This window comes from Callithrix jacchus, chromosome 10, assembly GCF_049354715.1.
Source record: "Callithrix jacchus isolate 240 chromosome 10, calJac240_pri, whole genome shotgun sequence".
Classification (NCBI taxonomy): Eukaryota; Metazoa; Chordata; class Mammalia; order Primates; family Cebidae; genus Callithrix; species Callithrix jacchus.
In genome coordinates, this window is record NC_133511.1 from 7,485,082 (window position 1) to 7,509,537 (window position 24,456).

At 44.3% G+C, this 24,456-nt stretch overlaps 1 protein-coding gene across 5 annotated transcripts in view; it reads left to right on the plus strand.

The window, feature by feature from the left end:
* Nucleotides 1-2,949, plus strand: part of ELMOD1 (ELMO domain containing 1) — an 80,554-nt gene extending 77,605 nt beyond the window's left edge. For all 5 annotated transcript variants that reach the window (XM_078339377.1, XM_035264438.3, XM_002754361.6 and 2 more), the window contains one exon: nt 1,244-2,949. In XM_078339377.1, the coding sequence (XP_078195503.1) occupies nt 1,244-1,416 (173 nt within the window). In that variant the 3' untranslated portion in view covers nt 1,417-2,949. The remainder of the gene's footprint in view (nt 1-1,243) is intronic.
* Nucleotides 2,950-24,456: the final 21,507 nt, after the last annotated feature.

The window sequence follows — 24,456 nt, forward strand, 5'->3', positions numbered from 1 at the left end:
TTTATTCCAAATTCTCTTCTCATTCGCCCCTTCCCCATTTCACTTCTGCATGGAGGTGGAAAAGCAAGGATTCAAACCAGGTTGCTGGCTCCGGAAGGCTGTCTTCTATTTTCTACCTCCTTCTAATGTTAAGACAAAATTTTGCATAATGTTTGTTTCTCTTTTGTCTTCTTTTTATTTCTTTTTTTCTTTTTTGAGACAGGTCTCACTCTGTGGCCGAGCCTGGTGTGCAGTGGCGCAATCACAGCTCACTGCAACCTCGACCTCCTGAGCTCAGCTGATCCTCCCACCTCAGCCTCCCAAACAACTGGGACTACAGGCGTGTGCCACCATGCCTGGCTGCATTTCTTTCTTTGAAACTAGGATTACTTCATTAAATACTTGTCTTTCTAATACATACAGACATCTGAGCTTGGAGTCGTTTGCCACCTACAAGTATCTAGTAATTTGAAAAAAAACACTATTCACATTTCAATACTAAATGTGGTAGATAAAAATAATTAAACAGATGTGGTAGTGGGAAGGGGCATAGTGGGGAACAAAACACAATGAATAGGTTCTTCTATGAAATACTTAACATTTATCCCCCAAATTGTTTCCATCCAGATCACTCATGGATAACATTTTTGAGATACGAACGTATTTGAATATGAAATTATTGCTTCAGAGCAAGGAAGTCTTATTAACAATGTCACGTGGCTTAATGACCAGCCTGCGTTGTTCGGGGCTGATTTACAGTTTTCGTTGTCTCATAATAGAGTGTCAGAATGCATTTGTTTGATTTGTCAGGGTAATTTTAGAACTTAAGTTACATCACATAGCAAGAGAATAAAGACTGAGTGGGGTAATTCTGAAAAATTGGACCGTTACATTAATTTAATCAGGAGGAGAAGGACGAAGTAGTCACTGTCAGCCTCTCAGAGATGTGCTCAGCGTGCTTCATACTCTAGAGATGGCAGAACTGATTTGTCTTCCTGCTTAAGAAGAGCGAGAATGATTCCAGGGCCACCTGCAAACAGCTTGCAGATGCAGGCCTCTACTGCACCGGTTTGAAAGAATCATCTTAAACAGTGATTTTTTTTTTTTTTTTTTGGTAACAGTGGTATTTTCTAGATTTTAACGTCTTGGAGCTCCGTAGTTGCTGTGGCTTGGTTCAGCATCTCCCTCAGCATTCAGAATGATTTTGAATGTGATTAAGGACTTTTTTTCTCCCGCATTCTTATCATTGTATTGTCTCCAACAGGCTATCTGATGCACGAATTTCATAAGTTTTGGATCGACGAGGACCCCATGGACATAATGGAATTTAACCGTGTGCGGGAGAAATTCCGCAAGAGGATCGTAAAGCAGCTGCAGAACCCAGACATGGCGCTGTGCCCACATTTTGCTGCCTCGGAAGGTTTAATCAACATGTAGTTCCCCACGCCGGTCTTAATGGATACCCTGGAACACTGCCTCATTGTCTCGTTCAATCTCTGCTTAGGTCGCAGCTCACACATTGAATGCACACGGTGATTGCATGCATGCCTTTTGGTACAGTATTTTCATCTCTTGGTCTTAATTCCGAGATCCCCAGAGACCATTGTTTCTGGAGTATCTGTCATCCAGTGACTGCTCATATTGTGGCATTATGCAGTGTTACACCTTGCCTTGACACCCAGGTATCGAGAGAGTTTTCTATTTTTTTAGATTTTTTTTCCTCCCCCTCATAATTCAGCATTAAAGAATTGTATTTCTCTAGCTGTATTTTGTATGTAGGCAGTTTAGCTGAATCTCATTCTGTGAAAGCCTTTTAATTTATTGATATGTTTCATGACTACTGCTGCTAACTTTTCAAGCCAGGCTCATGCTTGGACCTCATTCTGATAAAGTATAAGACTTTAAAATACAGACAGGGCCAGGCACGGTGGCTCATGCCTGTAATCCCAGCACTTTGGGAGGCTGAGGCAGGTGGATCACAAGGTCAAGAGATCAAGACCATCCTGGCCAACGTGGTGAAACCTCGCCTCTACCAAAAAATACAAAAATTAGCTGGGCGTGGTGGTGCATGCCTATAGACCCAGCTACTCGGGAGGCTGAGGCAGGAGAATTGCTTGCACCCAGGAGGCGGAAGTTGCAGTGAGCTGAGATCACGCCATTGCACTCCAGCCTGGGTGACAGAGTGAGACTCCATCTCAAAAAAATAAAATCAAATAAATAATACAGCAGACACATGATAAGCAAACTATTCCTGCAAACATAGCTACGCTTCATGAAAATGTAATGAGGCTTACAAGAAGTAACTTTAGGTAGGAGCTGTTTTTCTTTGAAGTACTGCAGAATTATATTGTAACTTCTCCTCAGCCCAGTTGACATTGTGTCACAGTCATCTGTATATCAAACTGTTTTATTCCCATAACTTCACTGGCTTGGATGCCTAAGCGTATGATGCTTGGAGCCTCAGAAAAGAAATAAGCATATTTCAAAAGCTGCAAAAGGTTTTTCACTGCCTGCCTCTTGCTGAACTGGGTTATACCCTGGCACTGATCCAAGCGTATTTGCTTGGGAAACTAAGTGCTCACTAGTTTTCTATGTCAAGAGGCAATATTAAAAAACAGTTTGCAAGAATGGGTTTCAAGAGAGCACCCGAAGCTAAGTCCCTCTGCAATATTTCTTGAAAATAACAACCTTGTATCACTGGAAGAAGCAAATTGCTTAGAAGGAGAAAAGTGCAATCGTTCCAGGACTGCTGAAAATCATTTTAGAAACCGTGATTGAGTTTGGAATTACGATTGCCGTCTGTTGAATAGTATTTACCATGGCATTTCATACCCATGGTATTTTATACCTTCTGACTATCAATTTTAGTATTATTAGATGTTTGTGTAATCACTTGCTTATTTAAATGAATTTTGAGTACTGCCTAATTGTCAGTTATATGAATAAATTACATGTCATTCTACTGTAACATACAGTGGGTTTCATATGAATATTTTTGTGCTCATCCAGCTTCTGAATATGCAAATGTGTGAGTGAATAGAATGTCAAAGAGAGACAACCTGGAGCTGACTGTAAATCACGCCACCATTCAGAGCTACTGGGTGTGAGTTAGAATGCGCTCATCACTTCCTAGGAAACCCGGCAAGTCTGTTGCTAGATAAAAGCAGAAACATTAACCACCCATTGTTTTCTTGTCCTTTCTCTCCCTCTGGGATTGCATTATCCTTTCCCTTTCAGCCAGGTACCATGTGGCAGCATTTGCACTGCCTTTCTTATGGCCCTGTGTCCTTTCTTAGCTCGAGGAAGGGAAAAGAGTTGGTTAGCACATGGTGGATACCACGAGTAATGACAAGAATGTATATTCCTCTCCCAAGCAAGTGAGGACTTGTGAACCTAGGAAATGGCCTGCCTGAGGAGCCCTGACTTTCCACCCTAGCTGCAGTTGCTATAGATGAGAGCATCATTCCACATGCAGTCCAGCCTTGCCAGCCACATGTGCTCATTGTCTCTTTTTATCCATTTTGGTCCCATGTCACTGTCACGGCTTGACGGCATGTGGCACTTACACCAGCTCGTGTCTCTTCTGTTCAGATAGAGATAGTTGATGCTCCGCTCCTAGGATGCTTTCTTTCTATTGTATTTGAACACTGCTGCACGATCTTAGGATGAACAAGCTCCGACAGTTCCTTTGAGCTCTGAGTATTATTAGATTTCTCATTCACACCACTTTGTGGAAGATGCATCCACCCAGTGACACAAAGTGAGGTGAGAAAAACAGGAGGAAAGGTTTCAAAAGCATCAACATCATGTGGAGAGAGAGAGAGTATGTGTTTCCCTTGACTGTTCTTAGCTTGCTTAATCTTATTCCATTGAATAAGGGTTGACCACATAAAATGGAAATTGTGTGGCAAGCCTCTTCCAGGTTTTCCAAAACACTGCTTGCTGTGATAGAAACACATTCCCATTTGCACTACAGAAAGGAAACCTTTTGAAGCGCTGTTTCTGAAACTTCACTCTGACTTTCCTTCTCACAGTTCGTGTTGTGGCACCGTACTGAAAAAATTGTGCTTGGTAATCCACCATCTTTTCCGTATTTGAAAAGAGGCTTAAATAAATACCAATCCCAAAAGACACGGTGACCTTACGATACATCTACCAAAACAGAACACTGTTGAGAGGGAAGGGGGATGCCATGAATTGTGTCTTTAGAACAACAGAGTAAACTGGGGCAGCTTAAGAAACCTGAGATGTCACGTGGCCAAGAGAGACCAAGAGACAGAGGTAAGGATTGTCCATCCGCAACTGAGTTAGGCAAACATAACCCAGTGTCTTTACTTTGGAGCCTCTGGCAGGAGAAGTCCATCATACAGACATCGACGTTCAGGATTCTACCCCAAATCTTAGAGATCCATCACAGGTATGGGCTCCTCTGAGAAATTCAGCTGCATAGATGGGGCCTAAGTTGGCAATGGGGAAATAAAACCTGGCAGTCAAACTCCATGGCAACAAATCTTCTTGATCCATAACATACAGTGCCAGGTCCAAATTGAAGGGGAGTGAGGTGGGGGGACCAGAATTGGTGGAATATGGGGATAGGAGATGGGAGATGATGGAGAGACAAGAAGGAAGGTATCAGCTAGGCCCATAGCCACTGAGCCCCTGTGACAGACACACTCTGTTAAAGCAATGCCTCTATCTCTGCAGGGAGCTCAACAGTGGTCGCTGCCGTCATCTAGAGACAAAACGGCAGAAAAGCAGAACCAAGTAGAACATCAAGTCCTGGAATGTGAAGGAGATTCTGGCACAGGTTCCATTTCAAGAGCTTACAATTAGCCAGTTCTTAGGTCATGTGCCAGGACTGTGCTAGTCCTTACCTTGCATCACTTCATTTCCTTAGCAACACAGAGAATCAGATGGGTTTTTATTTGCTTGTGCATTTGTTTCTATAGACAAAAAGGCTTAGATAATTTGATACATTGCCAAAGATCTCAAGAGAGAAGTATTAGGTTGGTGCACAAGTAATTGCCATTTTGCCACTGAAAGTAGCAGCAACTGGGCACAGTGGCTCACACCTCTAATCCAATACTGTGGGAGGCCGAGGCAGGGGAATCACTGAGGTCAGGAGTTCAAGACCAGCCTGGCCAACATGGCGAAACCCAGTCTCTACTAACAATACAAAAATTAGCCTGGTGTGGTGGCGGGCGCCTGTAATCCCAGCTACTTGGAAGGCCGAGGCAAAAGAATCACTTGAACCCAGGAGGCGGAGGTTGTGGTGAGCCGAGAGCCCACCACTGCCCTCCAGCCTGGCAGCAGAGTGAGACTCCATCTCAAAGAAAAAAAGAAAAGAAAGTAATGGCAAAAACTGAAATTGCTTTTGCACCGGCCTAATAAATGGCATACCTGGACTTGAACGCAAGGCCTTGAGCCTAGACACTATGCTGCTGCCTGTCTAACGGGGATTCTCCACGGTCAGGGCACTGGTGAATTACAAACACACAGATGCGCCCACACTGAGCCCCAAGTGATAACAGATACATTAATAAATATGTCTCACTCAGATGTCGGTGAATTCAAATGCTGCCATACTGTCCCTCGGGACTGCCCACAGTTTTGACCAGAATTCTTTCCCCTTAATACTCAAAGAACAATTCTAGAACCGCAAGCTCTTTCTCCTGATCCCTGTGTCCCCGGGAGAGGAAGACTGCCTACTCCTTCCTGCTCCCTTGAGGGGAGCCTCGGGAAGGTGGGTTTGCAGGACCCGTGCAAGCTCGGGCCGGAAGCTCCGTGGCATTTGTTTCCGTGGAAGGAGAACCACGCAGGGCTTAGGCCGTGTGCGCTCTTCATAAATAAAACCTTCCCTTCGCAGCTCAGGTCCTTTTGCCTCATTGACTTGACATGGCCTTCAGAATGCTGCCACTCAGAGACTCACAGGAACTGTGCTGTCCGCCAACACGCTGGGATGCTTCATGGAAGCCCCACAGGGACGGGTAGGACAGGGTCAGGGCAAGTTACGGGGCTCCAACTCTGGACTATTTTTTTTCTCATAGCACTGTGCTTGCTTTGGGAAAGACCACAGAAGAGTTTATGGGAACTAGGAAAGAGTGGTAAGGAGAAGAGAAAGCGGAGATGACTCCTGAAAAGCCCCCTGTGTCATGCTAGCTAAATGGTCCATTTGTGATTGCACCTACCCTACGAAGGCTCAGCGGATTTCCACAGCTTCACAAGGCATGGGTTTTGGAATCAGCTTTACTAGGAAGATTTCTAAAGCAAGGATACTTCCCATGCTCACAGGGAACACCAGTGCCCGGTGAAGTAGATCTGAGCTCAGCAGGAGAGAGTCCTGCCCCCCTGTTGTTCTTCCTTTTACGGCAAGCATGAAAGCAACCTTGCCAGAGGGGCCAGGGTCTGATCAGAACACCCTGCAGCCAGGCAGTCTGACTTGCAGCCAGCTGGGAGCTAAGTGGGAGCTGCCTGCACCTGCAGACCTTGAGGTCTGTGGGATGTGGCCCTGCGGGAGGAACCCTGCTTCTCAGGGAAGCTAAGCTGGTGCAGGCTCTCTGCTGGAAGAGAGAGGAGCTTTTTGTTGCAGCTGGTTTGTCCAAGAAGCCCAGAGAGAGCTCATGAATTATTTCTTGAGAAATCTCCTCATATTACACCCATATACTTACATTTTTGACATATGAGCTCTCTATACCAAGCGTATAGCAATTATAGAGGAATAGGGACATCAACAGCCTCAAGCTATCTGGTACCAAGAGTTACATCATCCACTTCCGGGGAACTTTTTACTCTTTCTGCAAAGCACAGCAGGAAAAATTAGCAACCCGGAGACCCTCCCTCGTTCTAGTGCACGTGCCGCTATCTTCCTGAGGTCAATGACTTCCTCCTTCTGCCTTTGCCTTTGCCACCTGTGACATAAATATAACAACGACAGCTCCTCTTCAGAGGATTATTGTAGGAGCAAAAATCAAATAAGCTATTATTAACTATAAGTGCTTGGGAAACGCCAAAATGCTAGTTAAACACAGGTTTAATTATGGTTCAATTTTCATCCCTCCGGTGTTTGGCTGTGAGTGTCCTCTAACAAAGAATTCAGCAAGAAAATCTGTCCGTGGGGCCAGTGTTCCCCACTAATTCAACTCAGCAAATATTTATTGAAAACTTATTTTAGTCCCAGTCACCAGGCCAAGTCTGGGGGCCACATGGGAGACAAGACAGTGTGGCCTTGGTCTCAGGGATCTCACAGTCTAAATCTAGTGCCCGGCTCCTCCAAGCCCAGCCTTGGGACCCCCACGATGAGCACTGTTAGGGATGAATCATCTCCACCCCCTCCCAGACATGCCAAAAGATGATCTTCATCTTAACGCTCCCCCAGGTGACGTGTGTGCACATTCAGCTGAGAAGCACTTCTCTAGGGATTATTGATCCAGTTGCTCTTCACTGAAAGCTGACAAGATTTTGTCTCAGTTGTCGACGATTTAGAAATCAATCGAACATTCCCTTGTTTTCCCTCAATTTACACAATCGCTATAACTTGACCCTGCTCCCACCTCTAACAAAGGACTTCGTGTTCTGTTGTCATCGCCCAGAGGTGCCAACAGGAGCTGGCATGGAGAGAAGGACCTCACCCTGGACATGGGACTCAGAGGGTGGCCTATCCCCACTCCATGCTGCTTGGGACGCTTCCATTGGTAGCCAAAGCTGGTGCTGCCCCCCAGGTAGACTCCCACGGATGACCTTTCTCAGAGGGCCCATCTGTCAGGAGGGCCAGCCTCCTAGATGCTGGAGAAAACAAATGAGTAGACTCTTCACTTGTTAGCTTGTTTGCTTCCCCTCACTAACCAGAACCACCTACTTGCAGCTTGGTGATGGCATTTGTCTGTTCTGACTGCTGCAACAGAATTCCATAGACTCAGTGACTTACACAACAGCCTCACAATTCTGGAGGCTGCAAGTCCCAGATCAGTGTGCCAGCATGGTTGGGTGCTGGCAAGGGCCTTCTTCCTGGCTTGCAGATGGCCCCCTTCTCACTGTTTGCTCCCATGGCCTTTTCCCCAACCACAGGCAAAAAGAGCAAGAGAGAATTTTTTTTTTTTTTTTTTGAGACGGGGTCTCACTCTGTCACCCACGCTGGAGTGCAGTCATGCCATCACGGCTTGCTGCAGCCCTGAACTCCTGGGCTCAAGCAATCTTCCCACCTCAGACTGCTGAGTAGCTGGGACCACAGGCATGTGCCACTGCACCTCAATAACTTTCTTTTTTCTTTTCTTCTTTACAGACGGGGAGTACGGCCCTCAATATGCTGCCCAGGCCAGTCTCGAACTCCTTGTCTCAAGCAATCCTCTCACCTCAGCCTCTCAACACTGTAAAGTGTTAGGATTACAGGCATGAGCTACCACATCTGGCCCCATTTACTCTTCTTATAAAGGCACCAGTCTTATTAGGTTACAGATCTACCCTCAGGACCTCATTTAACCCTAATCACCTCAAATGTGCACATCTCCAAATAAAGTCCCATTGAGGGTTAGAGCTTCAACATATAAACTGGGCGGGGGAGGGCAGGCACAATTCAGTAAATAGCAGCAAGTATTTCGAGAAGTTATTTGAAGTCTGAGTTTTGTGCTTCCCAGAATGAACCCAGGAGCTCAAAGGCACCAATACAATCAAAATAGTACGATTCTGCTGCCCAATTATTCTAACCCAATTTTTTTTATTTTTGAGATGGAATTTAGCTCTTTTGCCCAAGCTGGAGTGCAATGGGGTGATCTTGGTTCACTGCAACCTCTGCCTCCCAGGTGATTCTCCTACCTCAGCCTCCCAAGTAGCTGGGATTATAGGCATGCACCACCACACCTGGCTAATCTTTTTGTATTTTTAGTAGAGACGGGGTTTCACCATGTTGGCCAGCTAGTCTCGAACTCCAGACCTCAAGTGATCCACCCGCCTCGGCCTCCCAAAATGCTGGGATTACAGGCATGAGACATTGTACTCAGACTAACCCTATTTTAAGAGAATACCAAAACATTTGCACAGCAAGGTAGAATCCATTCGTTTTTTTAACTTTTTTTCTCCCTTAGCACTTCAAGTGGCTTCAGAATAGAATCCATTCTTAAGTAAACCAAAGAATGTCACCCATCTGAATCTTTTTGAGCGATCTAGAATAAAGATGAGGAATTTAAATCAATTAAAAACACTAGCCAATTATAAGAAAACTATTAACATGTTTCTACGAAAATGTAGGTTTGGGGTTATGTGCATTCTTAGCATCAGCCACACAGCTATTTTCCTGGCTTTAGGTCTTTTCCGTGCTTAACTTATATTCCTGACTCTATTTAAATAAAAACTGAATTAACATGGATGAACATGCGGTACAAATGTAAGAAGTTCTTTTTTAAAAAATTATTACTGTTTACACTAACATAGAACACAAGGATCATCTAAACAGGATCTATTTAAAATACCATTAACTTGCTATGGGTCTATTTGTTTTTATAATTAATACCTTTTAAGTACATTAATTTGGGGGACTTTTTTCCAGCTTTCAAAAGCATCTTTTACTAAACTTCTTAAGATAATTGTATTTCTTTACAATATGAGGTTGTAAGAAATAATACGAAGAGATTCCGTCTACCCTTCACTCAGTTTCCCCCAATGGTAACATCGTGCATAGCACAAGATCACAGCCAGGAAATTGCCATTGACACAATCTACCCACGTATTCAGCTTTCACCAGTTTTACATGTATGTGTGTGTGTGTTTCCATGCAACTTTAGCATGTGGTAGGTTCATGAAATCGTCACCACAATCAATATCTGGAACAGTTCCATCACCGTAAATATGCCACCTCCCTCCCTCAAGCCCCATAAGCCCTGGCTATCACTAATCTGTTATCTCCATCATTTGATCATTTCAAGAATGTCATAAGTAGAATCATACAGTTGATAACCTGTTTTTGGATTGGCTTTTTCACTCAGCACAATTCCCTTGAGATCCATCCAAGGTTTTGGGTGCATCAGGAATTCACTCCTTTTTATTGCTGAGTAGTATTCCATGGAGTGAACATACCCCAGTTTGTTTAACCTTTCATGTGTTGATGGAAACTCGTGTGGTCTCCAGTTTTGAGCTATTAAAAATAAACGTTGTGAGTACTAGTGTACATATTTTTATGTAAACATAAATTTTTATATCTCTAAGATGAATACACAGGAGTACAGTTCCTAGGTTATATAGGAATTCATGCTTAGTTTTATAAGAAACAGCAAAACTGTTTCCAAATTGGCTGTATTCATACATTCCCACCAGCAATGTATGAATGATCTACTTCCCTGTATTTTCCCTGATATTTAGTGTTATCACTATGTTTTATTTTAGTCATTCCGATAGGTATGGACCCAGGAAGGAAGGAAGACTGGAAGCAGAGAGGGGGCTTCCATGTCACAGATAGGTGAGAGACACATATTTGAATGCAGGTCTGCTCGTATTCAGGAACACAGATCCTTTCTTCGAAATCTTTCCTGGAAGAAGATTTAGAAATACTCACACATCCAGATGTGCTCTTCCACAAATGATTGAGAGAGAGAGAGTATTGGCCTTGGCTTTGGTGCAAATGCCAGAGCCCTCAGTAGGCTGCTGCCTTCTGCTGCTCAGCTGGGAAGCTCAACCCTCCTGGCCTCCTTGCTGCTACAGAAGCTGACACTGCAGCTGTGGGTCACACAGATGTTATGACAAATCATTCAGAGCCCCCCCGGTCCCTAGGTCCCTGCCACGATAGCCTCACCAAAGATGCCTAAGAAACAGTGTCTTCAGACTTGCACAAATTTTTCTTCTCCATTTGGGAGAACCCAAGCCCAGATGGCATTTAGACACAACTCCATGTCCTCCATCCCTTTCCTGGGGCCAAAGCACAAAACCCCTTTCTTCAACTTCAGAATTCCCAAACATACAAACACGCATGCACACACATGCATGCACATGTGCACATGTATATTCATGCAAATATGAGTATAAAGAAGCACATATAAGGCAGCCCTGTGACTATCACAGAGGCTTGATATGGTCACATCTGCATCTATGTAAGAAATCCTTTCTGCCTGCCCCTTGAAGAATGGTTGGAAGGCAGCAGAAAAAGAAACAAACAAGAATAGTTGCCCAGGGAATAAATTCTGAGGGCCTAAACCAGAGCAGAGACTGGAGGATGTATTTGAGTATCTCATCCCCACAGAGAGGAAGGGATATATTGCATAGCACAAAATAAGTAATATCAGCAAGATTTGGTAACTGGTTAGAAGCAGGGGTGACGTATAGAGAAGAAGGTAGGATGATTTCTGAGACTAGATGACTTAAGTTATGAATACAGTGATAACAGTGGTGGCCACCAATGACTGGCCACCTCATGCATGCTGTTCATTGGGTCAAGTGTATTCTGGCTTTGTTTTCTCCCACTTATCACTTTCACGCACCATGGGCTAGACCTGCTTATGGTCCTAATATATTAGGACCAATTCACTTTCTCCTTTTTTTTGAGACAGAGTCTGGCTCTGTTGCCCAGGCTGGAGTGCAGTGGTGCAATCTTGGCTCACTGCAACCTCCGCCTCCTGCGTTCAAGCAATTCTCCTGAGTAGCTGGGATTATAGGTGCCTGCCACCACTCCCAGCAGATTTTTATAGTTTTAGTAGAGACAGGGTTTCACTATGTTGGCCAGGCTGGTCTCAAACTCCTGGACTCAGGCGATCCACCCGCCTCAGCCTCCTAAAATGCTGGGATTATAGGCATGAGCTACTGCACCCGGATCATTTTCTCTTTTAACCCTCAAACTAATTCTGTGGTATATTGTCTTTATCCGTACTTTACAAATAAGAAAACCGAGTGCCATGCTTACAGCTTCCCACTTTAAGAAACTAGCACAGATGTGCTGCAAACCCAGCTTTTCGGGCTCAGCTCAGGTCTTTATTCCACAACCACCCGCCAATCCCACCAGGTCAGCACTTAAATTCTGTTAAAATGGAACTGAGAGAAAATATACCAAAACGGTTCTCTCTGGGTGGTAGGATTCAAAGTTATTTTTATTTTATACATATTGTTTATGTTTGCCATGTTTTCTTCCCTGAATATGTATGCTATCTGTAATCTGGAGAAAATAATAAATGTTTTGATTTAAATAACACAAATAACTCTATGAGAAAGAAAGAACAGCCTCAGGAGAGCGAATCTGTGCATGTTCTTTTGCAGGGAAGAGGAGATCCTCTTAAGCATTCAGGCCAGGTTGCCATTAGCAATGACGGCCAACCCTAACTATATTCCCGAAAAAAGCCTGGTCAGAGAGGAGCCCCCTGGGCTGGCACCGACCAGGGACGTCCTTTTGCTTAGCCGTGACCTTGAGAGTTTGTCACCATCTCCCTGGCTGTCGGAGACCACTGAGTTTTGTTTATGTGTATGTTTTGTTTTGCTTAATTTTACCAGTAATAAATTTGGGCACTGAAGCAAAAATTCCAGACAGTACATCCTCCACCGACACTTCATAACGCTCTAAATAATGACCTCATGAATATTTATGTCTCGCTATTACCGCTGCTGCAGGGAATGACAGCTTTAGCACAAGAGACCATATTCATTTTCCATCTCACTGCTCAATCCTGAGTATTGTGTCTTTTTTTTTTTCTCCCTCTCATCGGCTTCATACATGCTGGGGCTGACTTCCTTATGGTCCTGTTTCGCGGGAGGAATATCCCTCAAAGAAATGTTCATTTTTCCTGTTCTGGCACAATCAGAGGGTTGGGGAATCCTGCATTCTTTTTTCCAGGCTTCCGGGAATCTTCATCAAGGTGCCTATTACATGCCAGGCATTCTGCTAGGTACCTGGATACAAGAGAAATAAGACCTACTCCTTTCCTGCAGGTCCAGGAGTTGGGAGACAGACATACAAACAGTTCATTATGCTAGAGCGAGCTGAGGGCAATGGTTGGTACCAAATCCTAGGTGTTATGGGAGAGGCCACGCATAAGGACAACACGAATGAAAGCACTAGGGTGAGAAAGAGCATTACAAGCAATTCAGTGTTGTCAGAGAGCAGGGAGCTGGGGTATGAATGGTGTTGTGTTACTTAGGTTCATGCAGTCCAGGTGTGCTAACTGTGACTTTCACAATGACTCAATAGCCAATGACATGTGCTCAAATTCACAGTTTGTTGCAAGAGAGTCACACACGATTAATGAAGCAATAATATCCTGTATAACATCCACAGAAGCAGTCGCTGGAGGTAACAAACCACAGCGATGGCTTGGGAGACCAACACGTGGTCGGGTGGGTCTGGAAGTTCTTGACTTATATCAGCAGTGAGGTCACTGCTTCTCCCAGGCAGAGCCTCACGAGTGGGTGGGGAAGGGGCAAATGCCAAGTTGGGAGGATGCCTCAGCATCAGAGGGTCAAAAGGCGTCTTGGACAAGGTCAGGTTCTCGCTGCATTTATGGACCTCCAGGGGTGTGCCATTCTCAGTATCTCAGCCACCTTTCTAAATTCACTTTTCATTGGTTCATTTCAGGTCTGTGGTTCTAGGCCACAGCAAGCCTTATCTTACTACCTCAGTTCATTACACATGTGGTAAACAACTTCACTGTGGGCTCAATATCACGTGACCTGAGTGACTCCATTTTGAGACATTAGGATCACAAATCATTATCATATGTCAAATGGCAACTAGATCTTGGATGATGGCTTCGTTGAAGAACTGGAATTTGCCTAGGCATGGTGACTTATGCTTGTAATCTCAACACTTTGGGAAGCCAAGGCAGGAGAATCCCTTGAGTTCAGAAGTTCAAGGCCAGCCTGGGCAATAAAGTAAGACCCTGTCTCAAAAAAAAAACAAATTAGCCAGGCATGGTGGTGCACACCTGTAGACCTAACTACTAGGTAGGCCGAGGTATGCGGATTGCTTGAGCCCAGGATGTTGAAGCTACAGTGAGCTATTGATTGCATCACTGCACTCCAGCCTGAGCAACAGAGCGTCTGTGTCTCAAAAAAAAGAAAAAGAAAAAAAAAAGCTGGAACTTTAGGCTGAATTTGAAAGCATCAAAAAGATGCGGCCAGCTTGTTGGGAGATTGGTCGTGCAGTCCGGGCCCAAACTAGAATTGTGGACGTGCGTATATAGACAAAGAACCAGATTTGGAGAATAAAGCTTTGTCACTGTCTTCATACAGGTCTCATTTCTTATTAGGTTAATGCCTATGGATTCGGCTGGGGTTTTTTTTTTGCAATTTCTCTATTACTATTATAAATGGGCTCTTTTTAATATCTTATTCTCCCGTTTGCTTGCCTAAGTTAGAATTCCTTTGATTGCGAATAACAGAAAACCCAGCTCAAACTGCTATAAACAAATAATAGCACATATTGTGTGCTTATTATTGCTAGAAATGTATCTAAGCACTTTATATGTACTAATCTTTTAACTCCTTTAAATAAAATAAAAAAGTTATAGATTTCCATCCATAAATATCAATAAATGAATCATACATCTGGCTTCAGACATAGATTAATATAGCGCTCAAAAAATATCACCAGAATTGAGTCTGTCTCCATCCCTTGGCTCCACAGTGGCAAAGTGACTGAAGCAGCTCCCATGCTATATACCATCAGGTTCAGGTCCTGGCAAGAACTCTGGCAGGGCAGCCTGTTTTAAATAAAGGCCTGGAATTGAGTCTCTTAGTAGCCCAACTTGAGACACGCTCTCATCCCTGAACAATGACAGCTGCTAGGCCAGAGTGGTGCTTTGACTAAATGCGCTCATGTGCCACTCCACCAAAACTGCAGACACGAGGAGAAGAGGAGGAGTCATTCACCTTCAAATTAATCATGGACTTTTAGAAGACATAGTCTCCTACTTCTAATGGACACTGGAGAAGGGCAACAGAAAACCACTAATGTCTACTCCATTGGTTATTATTTTTACTTTGGGTTAAAACTGCACTCACATAGACATTCTCTATCTACATGTGCATTCTTACATATATGCATACGTATGACAATCAACCAGCTTGGATAGTTTTTAAATTATTTTAATATGGATGCTGTACTAGACTGATTGCACCAGAAGCCTCCATTTTCGCACCTCCCTGAATCTGTTCTCTTCACTTTCTCCACTGACTGTGGGCTATGCCTTGCCTTTCACCAATAGACACTATCAAACTTGATGCAGGCAGAGGCTAGAAAAGGAAGCTTTGAGTTTCCTGTTCCTCTGTTTCAGCTTGTCCACCATCATGCGAATGAGCTTGGGCTAGCTTGCTGGAGAACCGAAGACCGTGTGGAGGCAGGTCAAGCTGTCTTTGGGAAAGTTATCCTAGACCGAGTCCCCAGCTGATCCGCCAGCTAACCACAGATGCACAAGCCAGCCCAGCCAAGATCAGCCATGCTCAACCCAGATCAGAAGGGCCACTCAGCTGTAGACCCATGAGAAACAATAAAAACCTGTGGTTTTAAGTCACTACATTTTGTGGTGATCGATAATGCAGCCATAGGCATCTGAAACACTCTCCATGTATATCTAACAATATGATCATCAAAGTTAATGAAGCAGCTAAGCCTAAGAGACTCAGAATGAGCTGACTCTGATGGTTGGGAAGATAGCCGGAATGGGAATGACAATGGCTGTAGCATAGGCAGGTTGTTACAGTGGACAGGCGGGAAGCTCAATGCCATGGAGAGCAGGACCAAGAAGTGTTGAAAGCAGAGGTCAGTTGCAAAACAAAGACGACTGACAAATCAAACCAATCAACTTACAAGTTCTCATTTGTACATTGATTGAAATACTGTCAGGTATTGAAATACTGTCAGTGTGTCTAGGCAAAGGTAAAGGAGCTAAGGAGAGCAGACAATATTCATGCAATGAGCAGGGCATAACAATCCTTGTGCTGTGGTCGAATGCACACTGGCAAGATACAGGAGCTGAGTGCCGCCGAAACTGGAGAAGGGGAGCAGCCTGAAGGAGAGAAACTGAGTCACATTTTCCTATGAAATGGGGAGAATATATTCCCTAGAAATTTGGAAGTTCAGTTTTCTGAAGTATCTGAATCATGTTGCAAGCTCTAAAAAAAAATCTGAAAAAAATTATTTCATTGGCTATATGCTAGAAAGGAAAAAACAGGGTTGAGGTCAGATCTGAGTTTTATTTCTGCTTGACCTTGGGCTGGCCGCAGAATGTCTTTGGATCTTAGTTTCCTCATCTAGAAAATGAAGACATTAGGTAATCTCTAATGTTTCTCCACTTCTGAAATTCTCCAACTCTCTATATGAAAGAAGAAGCCAGCATAAAACAGAAAATGTCATTTTGGGGATTTGTCATCTACCCTAATTTTGGTGGAAGAATCAACTCTTCATCACGGAGCTGTAAGAAGAGAAAAAAAGCCAGCAATCTGTCATTTGAAAGCCAAGGATGAGAGAGCTGTACACATTAGACTTCAAAGGTGTGATGAAAAAGAGTCATCTTTCAGCTATCATCTTTTTCCAGAAACATTTCAAATCTCCCAAGAGTAATGAGGACTATGTCTGCTTTTTCTGACAGTGTGAAAACTGATCAAACCTCTCTGTCTCTCCCTCTCCTTGGAACACACAGTCTCAGAGTTCAAATGAATACCTGTTTGGTGACTTAGGGAACAGTGCTTCGACATTACCTGTCATCACTTTCAATACATGCAGTGGTCTAGGTCATTACCGAGCTTCGAATATCCACCCCCACTCTACTAACGTCTCCGTTTTCTGGCAGGTGAGTAACTCCTCCGCTGTGTAGTCATGAAGAGGGGATGGTTCTTGGAAAACATTTCTTGAGAACACATGGACACAGGGAAGGGAGAACTACACACTGGGGTCTATTGGGGGGAATAGGGGAGGGACAGCGGCGGGTGGGGGGGAGCTGGGGAGGGATAGCCTGGGGAGAAATGCCAAATGTGGGTGAAGGGGAGGAAGGCAGCAAAACACACTGCCATGTGTGTACCTATGCACCTGTCTTGCATGTTCTGCACATGTACCCCAAAACCTAAAATGCAATTAAAAAAAAAGAAACATTTCTCACACTAGAAGATGAAGTGTTAGGATCCTCCTTCCTCTGGCCTTAGCATGCAGTACCAAGCCCGGCCAATAGGAGGCTTCCTGGGAGGACTTGGATGTGAGCCAGCTGGGGCTAGGATTGGGTGTCATTCTTTCTAGCTGTTGCTCACCAGCTGATTCCTTCCCCGCAATGCCTGTTGAGAGTTCCGTGGATTCTGCATGTTTCTGAAGCCTGGTCCTTCAGCCTAACGTCTGTTGTGTGGGCCCCTGATGTTACCAACAAATTCCCTTTAACTTACACTATCTTGAATTCATTTCTATTGCTAGTAGCTAAAAATCCTCCCCGATTCAATGATATTCCACCAGAACCTGTCATGTGGCTAAGTCACAGCGTCTTTTACATCCCAGACCTTAATATACCGATTCCTCTGCATCGTGTGCTCTTCCTCTTTTAATAATGATTCACAATGGCAATGACATGGGATCAACTCAGGTGCTCACCAATGATAGACTGGATACAGAACTGCAGTACACATACACCACAGAGCCATAAAAAGGAATGAGGCTGGGCGCAGTGGCTCAAGCCTGTAATCCCAGCCCTTTGGGAGGCTGAGACAGACAGATCACAAGGTCAGGAGTTCAAGACCAGCTTGACCAACATGGTGAAATCCTGTATCTACTAAAAATACAAAAATTAGCTGGGCGTGCTTGCAGGTGCTTGTAATCCCAGCTACTCAGGAGGCTAAGGCAGGAGAATTGCTTTAACCTGGGAGGCGGAAGTTGCAGTGAGCCAAGATCATGCCACTGCACTCCAGCCTGGGCAACACAAAAAGAAATTGTGTCCTTTGCAGCAACATGGAGGGAGCTGGAGGCCATAATCGTAAACAAATTAATGCAGGAACAGAAAACTAAATACCACATGTTCTCATAAGTGGGAGCAGCACACATGGACATATATATGGGGACAATAGACACTGTGGAGTACTACAGTGCAAAGGGAAGGGAGTAGATTTTTCAAAGCCACCTGTTAAGCACTGTGCTCACTACTAGGGTGACGAGATCCGTACTTCAACCCCTAGCACCGTACGATATTCCCATGTAACAAATCTGCCCAGGTACTTCCTGTATCTAGAATCAAAGTTGAAATTTTTAACAAAAATAAAAATTTAAAATATACCATTAAAAAATAAATAATTCACAATTTTGTGGGGATGCTTTATGGAGATTCTAGAATGTAGCCCTTAAAAGCACAGGTTAAAGTCCCAGTTTGTTACTTAGGAACGATGTAACATGCTAGCTGCTTTCCTCTGTGTTCCCACCCAAATCTGTTGAATTTTGATCGTTGTTGAAGGAGGTGCCTGGTGGGAGGTGATTGGATAACGGGGGTGGATTTTCCCCTTGCTGTTCTCGTGATACCGAGTTCTCACGAGATCTGGCTGAAGAGTGTGTGGCAGCTCCCCGTGCACCCTCTCCTGCTCTTCAGTGCGAAGAAGGTGCTTGCTTCCCCTTCCGCCTGCGAGTGTTAAGTTCCCTGAGGCTTCCCCAGCCATGCCTCCCGTACAGCCGGTGAGTGAATTAAACCCCTTTTCTTTATAAATGACCCAGCTTCAGGGAGTTCTTTATAGCAGTGTGAGAACAGACGAACACAATACCTTTGGCTTCAGTTTCTTCATTTGTAAAATGGGGATAATAGAGGCAGCCACATCATAGGGTCCTTATGAGGACTCATGAGTTATCTTGCCTGAAGTAACTGCCTGCAAAATCCAACAATATATTGAATGAGTATAATACTTGGCACCTGGAAAGTGCTCCATCATTATTGGCTATTATATACCGAGTGCTTCACAAACAACTCTGTTTTTCACAACAATTTTTGGAGTAGGCACAATCACCCCCATTTTATGTATAAGGAAACTGAGGCCCAGAGAAGTTTGAAACCTGCCTTAGGCCTCATGTCTAGTAAATAAAAATGGCCGAGTCAAACTCTTGTCAGTATCTGGCTATCTTCTGCCTGACTCATCTCAAATTTTATCTCCGCCAGAAAGCCTTGAACCCCTAGGTTTTAGAGTTTTAACTGGGGGGAGCTTTCTGCTGCTCGCTTAGCTCAGCTCAAGTCCTCTCCCACTAAAACAGCATTGCCAAATTGTAATCGTGCCTCTGGACTTGAAGCTCGTTGAAATCAGGGACTGGGCTTTCTTTGCTCAAGCCCTGCTCAGTGCAGCACCTGCTACACAGCGGGTTCTCTGCGGAATAATTGAGAAATGAATGAGGAGGAGGATATGAAAAGATCGTGGTACAGGGAAGGACAGAGGAACCTAGATAACATTCAGCTTCACCTCTGCTTTGCCTCAAGCTAGGCCTGAATCTCCTTGGTTTCAACCACACAGAGTAATGCAGAGATTTAAAAGTCAAATCACAAGGCTGTGGAGCCCAACAGAGTGTGGCTTTTAACCATGTAATTAACCTTGTGGGATTCAGTCCCTGGGATGTAATTTGAGATAAAGCAAAAAAGATTTTATGTAAAAAGATGCTCATGCCAGGTGCTGTGGCTCATGCCTGTAATCCCAGTACTTTGGGAGGCTGAGGTGCGTAGGTCACTTGAGGTCAGGAGTTCAAGACCAGCCGGGCCAACATGGTGAAACCCCATTTATACGAAAAATACAAAAAATTAGCCAGACATGGAGACGCACACCTGTAATCCCAGCTACTTGGGAGGCTGAGACAGAAGAATCGATGGAACCAGGGAGGCAGAGGTGGCAGTGAGCCAAGATCACGCCACTGCACTTCAGCCTGGGCAACAAGGAAAACTCTGTCTCAAAAAAAAAAAAAAAAAAAAGAGATGCCCATTTTGTTCTACTTTAAAATGAAAACAATCCAAATAGGTAAAGATAATACCATAGTGCTGAATAATGTTGTATCATGATATTAATAATAAAAAATGATAATGTTCAAAGCTAAATTTATTGTGCGCTTACACTGTAACATACACTATTCAAGGCACTTTAAATATATTCACTCGGGCCGGGCGCGGTGGCTCAAGCCTGTAATCCCAGCACTTTGGGAGGCCGAGGCGAGTGGATCACGAGGTCAAGAGATCGAGACCATCCTGGTCAACATGGTGAAACCCCGTCTCTACTAAAAATACAAAAATTAGCTGGGCATGGTGGCGCGTGCCTGTAATCCCAGCTACTCAGGAGGCTGAGTCAGGAGAATTGTCTGAACCCAGGAGGTGGAGGTTGTGGTGAGCCGAGATCACGCCATTGCACTCCGGCCTGGGTAACAAGAGCAAAACTCTGTCTTAATAAATAAATAAATAAATAAATAAATAAACTCAACCCTCAAAACAGTGCTATGAGAAAAACACTACCATTATTCTACCCCGCTTTTTTTTTTTTTTTTTGAGACAGGGTCTTGCTCGCACCCAGGCTGGAGTGCAATGGCGCAATCTGGGCTCACTGCAGCCTCTGTGTTCCAGGCTCAGGTGATTCTCCCTCTTAAGCCTGCTTGGTAGCTGAGACTACAGGCCCACGTCACCACACCCAGCTTATTTGTGTATTTTTGGTACAGACAGGGTTTCTCCATGTTGCCCGGGCTGGTCTTGAATTCCCGAGCTCAAGTGATCCTCCCGCTCTGGTCTCCCAAAGAGCTGGGATTACAAGTGTGAGCCACTGTGCCTGGCCCCATTATCCCTTTTTTATGATGAGGAAATTGAGGCACAGATGTTACCTGGGTTCATATAGCCAAGAAGAGATGGTAATAAAGAATAGGTACTAATATGGGGGGAAAAAACCTTATACTATAATTCATGTGAGAAAAGCATGTTTATTTAGTTATCAAATAAAAATAAATGCATGTTTATTTAGTCATCAGAATGCTCCTAAACAAACAACAGAGAGACAGAGTTTCACTCTGTCGCCCAGGCTGGAGTGCAGTGGCACGATCTTGGCTCACTGCAACCTCCACCCCCCGGGTTCAAGAAATTCTCCTGCCTCAGCCTCCTGAGTAGCTGGGACTACAGACGCCCACCATCAGGTCTGGCTAATTTTCATATTTTTAATAGAGATGGGATTTTGCCATGTTGGCCAGGCTGGTCTCAAATGCCTGACCTCAGGTGATTCACCCACCTCAGCCTTCCAAAGTGCTGGGACTACACATGTAAACCACCAGCCCGGCCTCTCTCTAATCTTAATAAACTCCCCTGCAAATCATTCCTCCTCTCCCACCCCCAGGGTCCACAGCCCACCCCCAACTGCCTACTCCCTGACTCATCCAGGTCCTTATGAATTTGAGTATGAACCATGTCTATGGACTCCAAATGGCTCCCCCACTACAACTTTCCACCATTAATCTGTTCTGCTCTCATCTGTTAAATTTAGCTTCCCATAGGCAGCTCTGATCACATTTTTCATTTGCTAAAAAACCCTCCTCGATTCCCCACAATTTTTATGTAAGAAAAATCACCTTTAGATGGTATGTTATCCTCAAGGCATTTGAAACAAACGGAGACAAGGCTCTTCTTAGAATGATGGGAACTTAGCATGCAGAAGGAATTTGGAAATTATCTAAACTGATTTCTTCCCCACATAGTTAAACTCACATTTTTAAAGCCCTATGCAGAATGAATTGGCGGGGACAGAGCATAAAGATGTTCCTGGTTTAACTTGGCAGACTGGACAGAATAAACTCACAGCGTAGATTTTGTTCAAACCTACGTCATCGTGTACTGCTGAATTCGCTTCCTCAAAGGCACTTAGCTTTCAATCTCTCCTCCCTTCAAACATTGTATCATGTCACACTACCACAGTTATATTTCTAAGACCTAAACCTACATCATGCCTTTGAGATCTTCCCATTCTTGCAAAATAAAGTCCATACTTGGCATTCAGATGGTGAAAACTCTCTGGTATCTAGTCTCAACAGAAGTAGCTAAGTGCAAACGTCTCTAGTTCATCACCCCTCCCTGTATCCCCGCCCTTTCTAATTTTACTTTGTAGCTCCTCCCATTAAAGGGTGGAGTCTGTTTCCCCAATCTTTGAATTTAGGCTGTTCTTTGACGCTCTTTGGTCAATAGAATGTGGTAGAAATGACAGAGTACCAATTCCAAACCTAGGTCTCAAAAGCCCTTGTCCATGTCCACTCACATTTGTGGAACCCTGCCACTGCCACATGAACAAGCCCACACTAGCCTACTAAATGATCAGAGACACAGGGCCCAGTCACCCGTATCCACCCAGCCAACATCCAGCCAATCACACACGTGTGAATGAGGCCACACTAGGCAAGCCAGCCCCCAGCATGACCCCCAAGTTTCTGCTTATTTATGACCAAGCCCAGATGAAATCAGTCACGTCTGACAGAAACCCCCAGAGGGCTTGTATAAACAATAATAAATACTTATTGCTTACTCCATTTGATTTAGGGTGATTTGTCATACAGCAGGAGCTAAATAAGACGCCAACGGACCCTCCCACTTCCCACTTTGTACTCTGATTCTTACCCCAGATTACTTGGTATTCCCTGAGTATCTCACAGTCGTGTGTCAATGACTTTATTATGCTGCATCCTCTGCCTAGAAGGCCCTTTTCTCTTTCCTGTCTTGTGAATATCTTTCAAGATCCAGCTCAAGTGTCATTCATTCATTCATCAGATACTGGGACAAGGCACTGAGGTCTCACCTCTGAGCAAAACAGCCTGTGCACTCAACCAGCTGACCGCTGAGGAAAAGGCATAGGCGTAAATAAGTCACTTCTTTCTTTCTCTAACTTCCTTGGGTAGACGTAAGTCCTTCTTATTCCTTTCCAAGCACTTTCATTCCTCGATTATAACACTTCTCACAGCGCGATGCCAGCCCTACCTTGGAAAGCTCTTATGAAGAGCAGATGAGATTACACAGGCAAAGCCTTCAGCGTGGTGCCGGAAGCACAGTGACTGGGAAATAAATGTTAGCTGTTGATAGTTTTAGTGAACACACACGCTCATCTCTCCTGCCTGACTGCATACAAGCTTCTTGAGAACAGGAACTGAGGCAAATTCAGCTTTGTGTCTGAATTACCTAAAGAGAGTATGTGCCTGGCACGTAATAAACGCTCATTAGATGTTTGTTGAGCAAACATCACCAGAAGTGTAAGAATTCAGAGCTGTTCAGTGGCCCTGGGGCTCTTGGGTTATACTGGGGCGCCCTCTGCTGTGTATGTGTTTATGTGTTGGGTATAAAGTGAAACTTTTAAGGAAGCCCGCAGGAAAGATTCCAGAAAGGCTCATTCCCGGCAAAGGGTTCTCAGCTTTGGGTGGGGGGCAGTGGGGGGGGGAGGGGGGGTACTACGTCTTGCTCCAGTTCTACACCTGGGGCCAGTTGGTTTGATCGCCGAAACCACCTGTGTTTGTGTTATTTACAGGGGGTTTCCTGCATTATTTGTTTCTTTCTTTTCTATTCTTTTTGGAGACAGGGTCTTGCTCTGTCGCCCAGGCTGGGATGCAGTAACCCAGTCATTGCTCACTGTAGCTTTGAACTTCTGGGTTCAAGTGATCCTCTCGCCTCAGATTTCTGACTGGCTGGGTCTATAGGCACATGCCACCACACCCAGTTAATTAAAAAAAATTTTTTTTTTAGAGGCCAGACATGGTGGCTTACGCCTGTAATCCCAGCACTTTGGGAGGCCAAGGCAGGCAAATCACAAGGTTAGGAGTTCAAGACCAGCCTGACCAATACGGTGAAACCTTGTCTCTAATAAAAAAAATACAAAATTAGCCAAGCATGGTGGCACGCACCTGTAGTCTCAGCTACTCAGGACGCTGAAGCAGAAGAATCACTTGAACCAAGTGGCAGAGATTGCAGTGAGCTGAGATGGCACCACTGCACTCCACCCTGGGTGACAGAGTGAGACTCCATCTCAAAAAAAAAATGTTTAGAGATGGAGTCTCACTGTGTTGCCCAGGCTGTTTGCAAACTCCTGGCCTCAGGTGATTCTCCTACCTCGTCCTCCAAAAGTACTGAGATTATAGGCATGTTATTTGTTATTTGAAGAAACAAAATGTTTTGGCTTAGATTTCTGTATCTTGTTTAGGTCATAAATAAACCCTTCAGAAGAAATAAAGTAATAAGAAAATAAAGAGAGATGGTGGAATAGATGAAAGGATAGATCACCCGACTCTGTTCCCTCCCACGTTTGAAATTTCTTTGAGAAGAGAGAGAAGAAGCTACTACATACAGGGGACATATCCATCACTTGAGATTCTAGCTGATGACGGCCAAATATATCTCAATTCACAGAGTAAACGCCAGATCATATGCCATGATGACTTAATCATGTTACTATAAAAGAGATTTCAACAGGAGGGATTTTAAAAATTGCAATTGATCTTATGACAAATTACTTAATATATTCATCTGAAAAGAACACATCTAATTTATATATTAGCAGACGCTGTTGTACACCATGGTGAGG